Below are 13928 nucleotides of genomic sequence, written 5' to 3' on the forward strand. Positions count from 1 at the left end.
GACTCCTCCTAAAAGTAGGGCTTTTCCTGCTTCATCCAAGGGCAGGCTGCAGATTTCTATGCATCTGAGATTGGACCCACACAATGTCAATGTCAGGAGGCTCCCGCATGAAGGTCAGCGGATACGACGGATTTCTAAACTGATAATGTCAGTCAGTAGAAAACGTGATTCTGTTTGCTCAATGGTTACACACACCCTTTCGGGTGCACAGGTTAGCAGGAGTCAGGGTCCTCTAGTAAGAGTCTATTCCGGGGCTGGGTGCCGTGGCTCACGCCTGTAATCCCAGCATTTTGGGAGGCTAAGGCAGGTGGATCATTTGAGGCCAGGAGTTGGAGACCAGCCTGGCCAACGTGGTGAAACCTTATGTCTACAAAAAATACGAAAATTATCTGGGCATGGTGGTGCGTGCCTGTAATCCCAGCTACTTGGAGGCTGAGGCAGGAGAATTGCTTGAACCTGAGAGGCAGAAGTTGCAGTGAGCCGAGATCGCACCACTGCACTCTAGCCTGGGCAACAGAACGAGACTCTGTCTGAGGACTAAGCTCTGATTTTTTTTTTTTTAAACCTTGCCCAAATTCCAATCTAAGGGGTCTGCGGAATCATGCCCTACAAGCCATAAATTCTAATCAGATGGGTTTTAGTTAACCCTGTATATGGTGACTTTCCAATCTGACTCTGGCGTAACAAGGAAGAAAATAAAAATGTTTTATCCCAAAATATATTTTCTTGCCATACCTTGAAATTGCCCTGCAAAGTCTCTTGTGGGAAAAATACATATTCTATAGAGAATCTCCTTTCTGCTTTGTTTTCCTTCCTTTCTTTCCAGTTCCAGGAGATAATCAACTAAGAGCCAGGGACCATTCTAATTCCAATAAGAAACATTTTACAACCTGCTGTCTCTGAAGTCTGCTATCTGAGAGCTTCCTTCGCACAGTAAAACTTGATCTCCACAATCCTTTATCTTAACCCAAACATTTCCTTTCTGTTGATCCCAGGTCTTCAGATAAACTCAACCAATTGTCAACCAGAAAATGTTTAAATTTACCTACAGCCTGGAAGCCTCTGCTTTGTTGCTCCGCCTTTCTGAATCTAACCAATATATTTCTTAAATCTATTTGATTGATGTCTCATGCCTCCTAAAACATATAAAAGTAAGTTGTACCCCGATCACCTTGGGCACATGTTCTCAGGACCTCCTGAGGGCTGTATCACAGGCCATGGTCACTCATATTTGGCTCAGAATAAATCTCTAAAAATATTTTACAGTTTGATTCTTTTCGTCAACACATCTCAAAAAAAAAAAAAGGAAGCTACTCTGAGTGGCTTTGGGTTTTTAGCTCTGTGGATGAGTGAGGGTGTCAAAAAGCAAAATCGACGAAAAGAGAAATTACACCTGGATAGTTGGTAAACATAGCGCTTTAAAGCTTTAAAGCCACCTGGAGCCTTCAGGTCATCGGCAGTCTCAGCTTTTGCTGGGCTGCTCGTGTTGTTGTGGAGCTGACAAAAAAAGTGGGGAGAGAGAGGAGCAAAAGGGCTGGCAGTGCCCAAGTGTAGTTCTAAGACAAATGATTTTCAAGTTCAAAGTGCTCCTAGCTTTCTTCATCTGTAGTTCACTCATTACATTATAGAGTAAGCGATGACCAAATAGCTAAGCTCTGATTCGATCAGCTTTCTGTACTTCCTGTAAATTTCCCGCAAGGTCTTGTCCTCTTCATTCGTGTCATTTCTGTTTGTATAAATTCTCACCTGTGCCAACAGAGAAATACATCCACATATGAGCATGCACACACACACACACACGCACACACACACACACACACACGGTGACTACACTTTTCAGGGCTTGACAACAACTTAAATGATCTCCACGTACAATTGTTGAATCAGGAAAATATGTTGGCAGAATCAGAAAAAGACCAAACCCAACTACTAGAAAAGAGAGCTCCAGATTCCCTTCTGTGAAACTGCTGATTTCCAATGAATAGATGATTGTCCCCCACTGCCTTATCTCTGCCCTTCGTTCCAGAGCAGAAGCACCATTCCTGGATGTCCCCACTCTACCCTGTGCAACCAGCCTGGGGGCCTCTTACCTTGAATATACGCAGGGCACACTGCCGTTCTTTCTGACTCTTCAGGATCCGCTCCACAAAACTAACATCAAGGAAAGCCCAGATTTTGAAGTAAAACAACTTCCTGCAGGATATGATGAGGAGGTGCAGCTCCTCGTCGAGTGACTCATGGTTATTGTTGAATTCACAAGTTAATTTCTGGAAGAGCACCAAAAGGGAAGATGTGTGTGGGCAGAGATGCTGAGACTGAGTTGTTCTGTAACATTTCCACGACCTGGCTCTGGGCCTGATAGCCATGATGGTTTGGGGGCTTTCAATTTTAATCTTTAATTTTTGTGGTACATAGGTATATATATTTATGGGGTATATGGGATATTTTGATGTAGGCATACAATATGTAATAATCACAATGGGGTAAATAGGATATCCTTAACTTCAAGCATTTATCCTTTGTGTTACAAACAATCCACTTATACTCTTTTAGTTTTTTAAAAATGTACAATTAAATAATCATTGACTATAGACACCCTGTCATACTATCAAATACTAGATCTTGTTCATTCTTCCTAACTTTTTTTGTAGCCATTAGCCATCCCCACTTCCCTCTGCACCCCCTACTACCCTTCCCAGCCTCTGGTAACCATCCTTCTACTCTCTATCTCCGTGAGTTAAATCGTTTTAATTTTTAGCTCCCACAAATAAGTGAGAACATGCAAAGTTTGTCCTTTGGTGCCTAGCATATTTCACTTAACATAACAACCTCAGTTGCATCTACGTTATTGCAAACAACAGAATCTCATTCTTTTTTGTGACTGAATAGTACTCCATTGTGTACACGTACCACATTTTCTTTATCCATTGATGGACACTTAGGTTGCTTCCAAATATTGGCTATTGTGAACAGTGCTGCAATAAACATGAGAGTGCAGACATCTCTTTGATATATTGACTTTCTTTCTTTGGGGTATATACCTAGCAGTGAGATTGCTGGATCATATGTAAGCTCTATTTTTAGTTTTTTGAGGAACTTCCAAACTGTTCTCTACAGTGGCTGTACTACTTTAAATTCCCACCAACTGTGTATGAGAATTTCCTTTTCTCTGCATCCTTTCCAGCATTTGCTATTGCCTGTCTTTTGAATAAAAATCGTTTTAACTGGGGTGAGATAATATCTCATTGTGGTTTTGATTTGCATTTCTCTGATGATCACTGATGTTGAGCACCTTTTAATGTACCTATTTTGCCATTTATATGTCTTCTTTTGAGAAGTATCTGTTCAGGTCTTTTGCCTATTTTTTAATTGGATTACTATTTTTTTCCTATAGAGTTGTTTTAGCTCTATATATTCTGTTTATTTATTAATCCCTTGTGATATGGGTAGCTTGCAGATACTTTCTCCCATTCTTCCTGTGGGTTGTCTCTTCACTTTGTTGATTGTTTCCTTCATTGTGCAGAAACTTTTTAACTTGATGTGATCCCATTTGTCTATGTTTGCTTAGATTGCCTGTGCTTGTGGGGTATTGCTCAAGAAATCTTTGCCCAGTTCAACGCCCTGGAGAGCTTCCCCAATGTTTTCTTGTAGCAGTTTCATAGTTTGAGGCCTTAGATTGAAGTCTTTAGTCCATTTTGATTTGATTTTCATATATGGCAAGAAATAGCAGTCTAGTTTCATTCCTCTGCATAAGGCTATCCAGTTTTCCTAGCACCATTTCCTGAAGAGGAGATCGTCCTTTTCCCAATGTATGTTTTTGGCACCTTTGTCAAACATGAGTTCACTACAGATGAATGAATTTGTTTCTGGGTTCTCTATTCTGTTCCGTTGGTCTTTATGGGATTAATAAATAACCAGAATATATAAGGGGCTCAAAATCTGTTTTTATGTCAGTCTCATGCTGTTTTAGTGACTATAGCTCTGTAAGATAATTTGAAGTCAGGTAATGTGGTTTTCACAGTTTTGTTCTTTTTGGTCAGGACAGCTTTGGCTATTCTGCATCTTTTGTGGTTCCATATATATATATATATGTGTATATATATACACATATATATATATACATATATATATATGTGTATATATATACACATATATATATATACATATATATATACATATATATACATATATACACATATATACATATATATATAAATTTAAGATTCTTTGTTGTATTTCTGTGAAGAATGTCATTGGTATTTTGATAGGATTGCACTGAATCTGTAGATGGCTTTCGATAGTATAAACATTTTGACAACATTGATTCTTTCAACTCAGGATTAAAAAACTCACTCAAAACCACTCAACTACATGGAAACTGAACAACCTGCTCCTGAATGACCATTGGGTACATAATGAAATGAAGGCAGAAATAAAGATGTTCTTTGAAACCAACGAGAACAAAGACACAACATACCAGAATCTCTGGGACACATTCAAAGCAGTGTGTAGAGGGAAATTTATAGCACTAAGTGCCCACAAGAGAAAGCAGTAAAGATCCAAAATTGACACCCTAACATCACAATTAAAAGAACTAGAAAAGCAAGAGCAAACACATTCAAAAGCTAGCAGAAGGCTAGAAATAACTAAAATCAGAGCAGAACTGAAGGAAATAGAGACACAAAAGACCCTTCAAAAAAAATTAATGAATCCAGGAGCCGGTTTTTTGAAAAGATCAACAAAATTGATAGACCGCTAGCAAGACTAATAAAGAAGAAAAGAGAGAAGAATCAAATAGATGCAATAAAAAATGAAAAAGGGGATATCACCACTGATCCCACAGAAATACAATCTACCATCAGATAATACTACAAACACCTCTATGCAAATAAACTAGAAAATCTAGAAGAAATGGATAAATTCCTCGACAAATACACCCTCCCAAGACTAAACCAGGAAGAAGTTGAATCTCTGAATAGACCAATAACAGGTTCTGAAATTGTGGCAATAATCAATAGCTTACCAACCAAAAAGAGTCCAGGACCTGATGGATTCACAGCTGAATTCTACCAGAGGTACAAGGAGGAACTGGTACCATTCCTTCTGAAACTATTCCAATCGATAGAAAAAGAAGGAATCCTCCCTAACACATTTTATGAGGCCAACTCATGAACATAGAATATCTTTCCGTTTTTTGTGTCCTTTTCAATTTCTTGCATAATATTTTATAGTTTTCATTGTAGAGATCTTTCATTCCTTTGGTTAATTCCTAGGTATTTAATTTTATTTGTAGCTATTGTAAACAGGATTACTTTCTTGATTTCTTTTTCAGATTGTTCACTGTTGGCATATAGAAATGCTACTGATTTTTGTATATTGATTTTGTATCCTGCAACTTTACTGACTTTGTTTAGCTGATAGTTTTTTTTTTTTTTTTTGGTAGAGTCTTTAGGTTTGTCCAAATATAAGATCATGTCATCTTCAAGCAAGAATTATTTGACTTCATTTTCTATTTGGATGCCCTTTATTTCTCTCATCTGATTGCTCTAGCTAGGACTTCCAGTACTATGTTGAATGGCAGTGGTAACAGTGGCATCCTTGCTCTGTTCTGGATCTTAAAGAAAAGGCTTTCAGTTTTTCCCCATTCAGTATGATACTAGCTATGGGTCTGTCATATATGGCTTTTATTGTATTGAGGTATGCTCCTTCTATACCCAGTTCTTTGAGAGTTTTAATCATGAAGGAATGTTGAATTTTATCAAATGCTTTTACAGCATCAATTAAAATAATCATATGTTTTTTGTTCTTCATTCTGTTGTTATGAGGTATCACATTGATTTATTTGCATATTTTGAACCATTCTTGCATCCCTGGGATAAATCCCACTTGGTCAGGATGAATGATCTTTGTAATGTGTTGTCGAATTTGGCTTGCTGGTAATTTGTTGAGGAATTTTCCATCAATGTTCATCAGGAATATTCACCTATAGTTTTCTTGTTTTTGATGTGTCTTTATCTGGCTTTGGTATCAGGGTAATACCAGCCTTGTAGAATGAGTTTAGAAGTATTCCCTCTGCTTGTATTTTTCTGGAATAGTTTGAGTAGGATTGGTGTTAGTTCTTCTTTCAATGTTTGATAAAATTGATAAAATTCAGCAGTACAGCCATCAGGTCAAGGGCTTTTCTTTGCTTGGGGACTTTTTATTACAGCTTCTATCTTGTTACTTGTCAATGGTCTGTTCAGGTTCTGGATTTCTTCATGGTTCAATCTTGGTTGGTTGTACGTGTCTAGGAATTTATCCATGTCTTCTGGGTTTTCCAATTTATTGGCATATAGTTGCTCGTTGTAGGCTCTAATTATCCTTTGGATTTCTCTGGTGTTGGTTGTAATGTCTCATTTTTCCTCTCTGATTTTATTTATTTGGGTCTTCTCTCATTTTTTCTTATTTTGGCTAATGGTTTGTTAATTTTGTTTATTTTTCAAAAAACTTTTATTTCATTGATCTTTTGCATTATTTGTTTCACTTTCACTCATTTCTGCTCCAATCTTTATTATTTCTTCTCTTCTACCAATTATGGGATTGGTTTGCTCTTGGTTTTTTTAGTCCTTTAAAGTGTATCATTAGAATGTTTCTTTGAAGTTTTTCTTCTTTTTTGATGTAGGTGCTTATAGCTATGAACTTCCCTCTTAGTATTGCTGACTGTATCCCACAGGTTTTGGTAGCTGTGTCTCCATATTGTTTGTTTCAAAAATATTTCAATTTCCCTCTTAATCTCTTCATGACCCACTGGTCATTCAGGAGCATATTGTTTAATTTCCGTGTGTTCATTAATTTCCAAAGTTTCTTGTTATGAATTTCTAGTTTTATTCTGTTGTGGTCAGAGAAGATGCTTGCTATAATTTCAATTTTTTGAATGTTTTAAGATTTTTTTTTGGCCTAACATATGGCCTATCCTTGTGAATGATCCATGTGCTAAAGAGAAGAGTGTGTATTCTTCAGCCATTGGATGAAATGTTCTGTAAATATTCTTTAGGCCCTTTTGGTCTATAATGCAGACTAAGTCTGCTGTTTCTTTATTGATTTTCTGCCTTGAAGATCTATCCAATACGGAAAGGGGGGTGTTGAAGTCTCTAGCTGTTATTATATCGGGGTCTATCTCTCTCTTTAGCTCTAATGATATTTCCTTCATATGTCTGGGTGCTCCGGTGTTGACTGCATATATACTTACAATTATTATGTCCTCTTGCTGAATTGACTCTTTTATCATTATATAATGACTCTGTCTCTTTTTACAGATTTTGTCTTGAAATCTATTTTGTCTGATATAAGTATAGCTACTCTGCTCTTCTTTGATTTCCATTGGCATTAAATATCATCTCCCATCTCTTTATTTTCAGTCTATGTGTGTCTTTATAGGTGAAATGTGTTACTTGTAGACAGCAGATAATTGAGTCTTTCTTTTTAATCTGTTCAGCCACCTGTCTTTTGATTGAAGGGTTTAGTCCATTTGTATTCAATGTTATTACTAAGTAGGGACTTACTCTAGCCATTTTGTTATTTGTTTTCTGGTTGTTTTGTGGTCTTCTCTTCCTTCTTTTCTTCCTTCCTGTGTTCCTTTTAGGGAAGGTGATTTTCTCTGGAGGTATGTTTAATGTCTTGCTTTTTATTTTATCTGTTGTATGTTTTTAGATTTGAGGTTACCATGAGGCTTGCAAACAATATCTTATAACTCATTATTTTAAACTGATGACAACTTAACACTGATTGCGTAAACAAACTAATAGACGAGCAAAACTAAACTTAATGAAAACTTTTTACTTTAACTTTGTCTCCCTACTGTTTAACTTTTTGTTATTTCTATTTGTATCTTACTGTACTGTCTATCTATGTCTTGAAAAGTTGTTGTTGTTATTATTTTCGATCGGCTTATGTGTTTGTCTTTCTACGTAAGATATGAGTAGTTTCCTCACCACAATTCCCGTGTTACAATATTCTGTGTTTTTCTGTGTACTTACTATTACCAGTAAGTAATAGTAAGTATACATCTTGGACCTTCAGATGATTTCTTATTGATCATTAATGCCCTTTTCTTTCAGATTGAAGAACTCCCTTTAGCATTTCTTGTAGGACAGGTCTGGTGTTAATGGAATTTGGGGACTTTTTAGATAAGGGACATTGGACATGTAGTTCTTAGAGGAAGAGATTTGAGAATGATGGTGATCTCATCTAAGGTTGCAAAACTTGGAATTTGGAGGCAGTGTACTTGAAGTATACAAGGTGCTCGTCCCAGCCCTGCAGTGGACTGGCTGGGTGACTGTGGGCTGGTCACTGAACCTCAAGTTCTTCTGCAGCACACAAGGATCATGATGATGTGTGCCCTACCCCACCTTTGGTTTATGTGGGTACCTAATGAGGTATTAGCACTTGGAGTCCATCCATGTTTGTAGAGATACATAAACCTGTTAATATCAATTGTCACAACCACTGTGAGGTCCTTGGAAAGACAAAATGATCCTGATCTTACAGGTGAGAAATCTACTAGATTAGGGAAAAGCCCAGAAGCTCTGAGCTCTTCAGTTGTGTAAATCAAATTTGACTTTTTGTCTGGCCTGGTCCTCCCCATTCTATCTCCCCAATTACCAGGAACTGGCACTGCTATAACCAGACAGATCCCCCACTGAGATCTGACCATAGGAGCCACAGGGTCCCCTGCATGCTGCTGTGGCCTCGTGGAAAGGTAGGAAGAGGCAGCCCAGCTGCTATTCACCTGCAAGGCACCTCTAGGCTCAGGATTCATAGCTCTGAGTGGGGACTTAGGGGCTTTCCCTGCCTGACAGCTAACCAGATAATTCCTTGTGTCTGTACCACATGTAGGAAGTGAGTAGCAGCTTTTGTTGCCTACTGTGGTCTTGGGAGGAGGGCAGGAGGCTTAGTTGGTGATATTTCCTAGAACTTCAATTTGAGATTGAGTGAACATTTGGGAGCCCAGCCAAGAGCAGGCAGCAGAGGACTTTCTTCTGGGGAAGCCAGTCACCTGAACAGCAGTCACTCCTCACAAGTCCTACCTACCTGCAGAGTGTGCCGGAAGGTGGGCAGGAGATCTATCAGAGTGGGTCTCATTGACCAGTCTGGGTCACTGAAATAGCAGCTTCTCAGACTGATGCTCCTGATCGGGATCTCCTGCAAGAGGATTCGGGCTAAGCGTTCGTACTTCATGATCCGTTCAAAGTAGAAGTTCACCTTCAGATTGGTGGCCTGCCTGGCCAGCTTGGCCCAGGACAGACCCCAGATGACCTGCCCGTGGGGGTCATGAATGTGGCATTTGATGTTGATGGTCCGGAGGGTGCTGGCGTTCTCACACAAGTTCTCAAGCAGCTCGTCGGAGATACAGTTGTAGTTGAGGTTCAGGGACACAAGACGGTGGAAGGTGGACATGGTCTTTTTGAACTGGGGGCTGCTGTAGACAGCAAGGTGATGGCTGAAATAGTCCTCGATGTTGAGCTCTGAGATCATATTCTCATTCCTCATGTAGCTGAGGGAGTCGAGAATTTGGCAGCCTTGCTCCACGGTCAGCCTGGCCCCTTTTAGGTTGAGATATTCCAGATGTTTGCCCATCTTCTTTAAGAAGAAGCTCAAGCTCTTGATGAATGAGCTCCTGATGCTGTTCCTCCACACCAGGCGGTCCAGCTCCAGGTATTGGATGGAAAGAGATTTCAGACGGTTGTTGCTCTTACTCAGACGAGACAGGAGGCCCCGCATGGTGACCTGGAACTTCCTGGTCAAGACAGCATTGTAAGGATTCAGGAATTTGACCTCCAGGCGCTCCAGATAACGACCAAACTTCTTAACATACCAAAGAGCTGACTCAACTTCGGATGCATGTACCCTGGAAGGTCTCCCGCTGAAGGTGATGGTCCTGTACCGCCAGAGGTCAGCAGAATACATCATCTGGTTCCACTTTCTGCAGACAAGAGCAGCTCTGGACCTGTCCCTGTCTCCTAGCCACCAGAAAACATGGCACAGACACACATCGGGCAGAGTGGCCCAGCAGCTCTGGTCTTGGGGCTGGATCAGTTCACTTTCTTCATCCATCCAGGAACTGAGATGTACAGTGCAGCTGTGTGTTAGGCAGGGCTTCCAAAAATGAGGAAAGGAAAGCAATCACTTGCTTTCTGTGGGGAATAAAAAGGAAGAGCCATTAGCTGTCAAACGGAGATTAAACTCAAATGAACCAGCTTTCCCTGTGGTCCCAAGTGCATTAGGCACTGTGCCAGGTGTGGGTGGTTCAATGATACATTCATGACAGAGTCCACACCTGCAAGGACTTCACAGTCTATCCAGGGATACAGACCAGTACTCAATTATAACCCTGTGAGAGAGCGGGAAGTTTCAGGCGGACACATAGTGTGGGGTAGCACAATTGGAAGGTGACTTACTGTTTGACTAAATACAGTGTTTGGAAGTAGAGAGGGCTGCTCAGAGGAGGTGACGTCTGAGTTGGGTTTTGAAAGGTGAGTAGGATTTGCAAGGCAGATCAGGTGAGCCTAGTGGTAGTGGTGGAGGAACTGATGCATTCTGGGCAGAGGGAACAATACGTGCAAAGCCCAGAACTGCGAATGTATGTGTGTTCCCATTCAGAGAACTAAAAATGGTTTGGTCATCTGGCACTTAACTTGTTAAGTGGGATGGAAATGGAGGAACTGGATCACGTGGGAGCAGTGGGAGGTGCTGGATCAAGGGATCTTGCGTGATGTGATAAAGATTATGTCCTAGAAGCCAGAGAGTCCCACTTCCCCTTTCCCCAAGATTCTGGAATCCTGACGTGGCCTGTCCCCTTCCTACATTGCTGACAGTTGTGTTTACATTGAAGAGCTGTAGCAGCAGAACAGGGTGGAAAACCCCAGCTGAGGTCACGGAGAGCCATGAAGTTTGATGGGTCAAATGTCTGGAAGCCATGTGGTGAGTTTTGAGGTGTGGAAAGGACACTCTGGGGGATAGAGGAAGGACGGTCAAGAGCAGAGTCCAGGCATTGTGGTGGGAATGGGGATGTGTTTGCAAGTTCTTTAGAAGACATGATTTGGTAACCGTTGAAGGAAGAGGTAGGGAAGGCTGGAAAGCTTCTCACCCAACTACAGAGTCCCAGCAGAGAGCTGGGCGAATGTCTGCTTCATCCATAGATATTTTATAGCCATCTGCTAAACTTTTTACAGTTTTTTGCTTTCAAAGTTTCATTTGCCTAAAAACTCTCCTCATGTTGTTTGCCCCTCCCAAACCCCCACTGTTCAAAGCTCAAGCCCTACCACTCCTTAAAGCTCTCACTGACTACTTTACGAAGTAAACCTAAGATTATTGATCATGGCTCATAAAATTGTGGGGCTGGAAAGAGACCTGAGAATCGATTTCTTTTCAGATGAACACTGAAGGCCAGAGAGGTGAAGGGACTCACCTACAGTCTCACAGCAAGTTAGTATCAGGCCCCAGACTGGAACTTAGGCTTTTTGATTCTTTCTTCTGTACTTTTTTTTCCTGTCCCCACCTCTTGGGCCTCATGGGTGTAGGGGCAAGTGAATCACATTTCTCAATTCAGGACCGACATTATTTGTCTGTGCAAGACCCCTCTCTGGTTTTATTAATTCACGTGTTCCATTTTAACCCTCTGTCCCATTCCATTGCCCCCACCATAGACAACTGTTCAAATGTGCTTGATGTGCATCTTTTTGTTTGTTTGTGTGCCTGCAAAATGTGTACTTACTGTTTGTGGGAATAAACTTACTGTTTATTCCTGTGGCTCTGTGTACATTTCACCCATTGCGTCTAGCAGCTGAATAGAACCCATGGCAGGTATCCTGCCTGTCTCCCATCCTCTTTCCTTTGATGGACTCCAAGTCTTCTCCAGCTCCCACCAACACTACAGTGGCAATGAGCATCCTCAAGTAAGCACAGGTGTGGGCCTCCCCAGGGACCTTCTCCAGGCTTTGTCCTCACTATCCCATCACTTTCTCTCACCACCCGCTCACCGATTTGGCCCCAGTCTCCAGCTGGCCCTCCCACCTCCACATCCGAACAGACTTCCATAAAGGATTTAACAGCAGCCCGCCCCACCCATGACATGGCACCCCAGTGGTTCCCAGCATGGCTGCGTCCATGTCCACATTTAGTCTGCCTCCTTCTGCTACCTCTTGCCAGTGCCCCTCTTTGTATAACCTATGTCCTTGCCTTTCTCTCCCAAGGGATCCACACACCCCTTGACATCCTCCTTCTGCTTTTGAGAAGTACTTAAACATTTAACAAATGAAGAAATAGGTCTCTTCAATCACTTGTAAACTGCCCAAGGCTAGGGGCCTCCACAGCACTCACCACCGAGCAAAGCTCCTAAAAGGTGCTGCAGAAGAGACAAACCAATTTAAAAGCTCCACAAAGGAAAGACTTGGAATCAACCCAAATGCCCATCAATGATCGACAGGATTAAGAAAATGTGGCACATATATACCATGGAATACTATGCAGCCATAAAAAAGAATGAGTTCATGTCCTTTGCAGGGACATGGATGAAGCTGGAAACCATCATTCTCAGCAAACTAACACAGAAACAGAAAATCGAACACTGCATGTTCTCACTCATAAGTGGGAGTCGAGCAATGAGAACACATGGACACAGGGAGGGGAACATCACACAATGGGGCCTGTCGGGGGGTGGGGGGCAAGGGGCGGGAGAGCATTAGGACAAATACCTAATGCATGCGGGCCTTAAAACCTAGATGATGGGTTGATGGGTGCAGCAAACCACCATGGCACATGTATACCTATGTAACAAACCTGCACGTTCTGCACATGTATCCCAGAACTTAACGTATAATAAAATAAATAAATAAATAAATAAATAAATAAATAAAAGCTCCAGGAAACCTTTTGGCCTAGCAAGGTCGTAGGTCAGAAGAATCATCAGATACTGGTGCTGTAAGGGTGGGGTTGGAAGAATACGTGTGTCTGGAAGAGTTGCTGCAAGGAGACTCCAAATTCTACTTAATGACTGGGAACCTCCCCTTACCCCCCCAGACCCCAGCAGAGGCGGTGTAGCTTAGTGGGCTGGATCCTAGCTATGCCCATTACAGTCGGATGACCTTAAGCAAGTCAATTTCTTTGGGTCTCAGTCCTCACATCTGTAAATGGAGTAATAATAGTGCCTTTCTCCTAGTGTTGGGAGGATTAAGTGAGCTGATACCTGGAAAGCACCGGGAACAGTGCCTGCCACATAGTAAACGCTATGCAAGAGCTGGCTGCCATTAATAAGAAAGTTGGTACCGAGGTACTTCTGCAACGTCCCGTCAAGGAAGATAGGAATACAGACACATCCATTTCACAAAAACGGAAACGGAGGTGTTGGAAGGTGAATAAAGTTTCCCAGGGAGAACGTGTAGTAAGTGGGGAGATGGGATTCGAACCCAGGGTTGGTCCACCACATCACACAGCTGCCAACCAGGGAAGGAAATCTAAAGATGTCCTACCCACCGCGGGAGGGGAGTTGGCCGGGCAACTCCTGCAGCCAAAGATGCTTCCCAGAGGAGGTGATGAAAGCAGCCCGCCTCCCCTCCGCGGGCCTCGGGGCACCCCACCGCCACCCCAGCCTGCTCCTGCCCGCGTTCGCCCGTTACCCGTTCGCTGAGCCCCGCTCGGGCTGCGTCCGGTTTGGGCTGCAGGGACTGCAGCGCGCCTGCCTGCTCCGCCCGCGCAGCTGCTGGTCCGACGCCAACTCCATGGGCGCCCGGGGTCTGCGCCTTGCTCTGGCCCAGGCTAAATGCCAAGCTCCGGCCGCCTTTGTGACGCGCCGCCGCCTGCAAGGCTCTGTTCCTGCCCCCAGGTTCGCAGAGCCCCAAACCTGCAGTTGCCGGGTCAGTGGATCCCATGTGCAGAGGGCGAGACGGGGCCCT

The 13928-nt window shown here is 42.3% G+C and overlaps 1 protein-coding gene across 3 annotated transcripts; it reads right to left on the reverse strand.

The window, feature by feature from the left end:
• Positions 1 to 1400: 1400 nt before the first annotated feature.
• Positions 1401 to 13765, reverse strand: FBXO39 (F-box protein 39). Of its 3 annotated transcripts, none has more exons than XM_055257207.2 (4): positions 13653 to 13765; positions 9070 to 10172; positions 2091 to 2267; positions 1401 to 1746 (listed from the first exon to the last, which is right to left on the reverse strand). In XM_055257207.2, the coding sequence occupies exons 2-4, from the start codon at positions 10090 to 10092 to the stop codon at positions 1618 to 1620; spliced, it is 1329 nt and encodes a 442-aa protein (XP_055113182.2). In that variant the 5' UTR covers positions 10093 to 10172; positions 13653 to 13765; the 3' UTR covers positions 1401 to 1617. The 3 variants fall into 3 exon arrangements, with proteins under 3 accessions (XP_055113182.2, XP_063485673.1, XP_063485672.1); XM_063629603.1 differs by lacking the exon at positions 13653 to 13765 and adding an exon at positions 13510 to 13524; XM_063629602.1 differs by lacking the exon at positions 13653 to 13765 and adding an exon at positions 13223 to 13237.
• Between the last annotated feature and the right edge of the window lie 163 nt (positions 13766 to 13928).

Source organism: Symphalangus syndactylus, chromosome 20, assembly GCF_028878055.3.
Source record: "Symphalangus syndactylus isolate Jambi chromosome 20, NHGRI_mSymSyn1-v2.1_pri, whole genome shotgun sequence".
NCBI lineage: Eukaryota > Metazoa > Chordata > Mammalia > Primates > Hylobatidae > Symphalangus > Symphalangus syndactylus.

Excerpts from the sequence above, each read along its gene's own strand:
- FBXO39 (XM_055257207.2), bottom strand. The coding sequence starts at position 10,092 with ATGGATGAAGAAAGTGAACTGATCCAGCCCCAAGACCAGAGCTGCTGG. Across the intron at positions 2,268-9,069 it reads CCTTCCGGCACACTCTGCAG|AAATTAACTTGTGAATTCAA; the intron begins GTAGGTAGGACT and ends GTGCTCTTCCAG. Across the intron at positions 1,747-2,090 it reads GTGCCCTGCGTATATTCAAG|GTGAGAATTTATACAAACAG; the intron begins GTAAGAGGCCCC and ends CTGTTGGCACAG.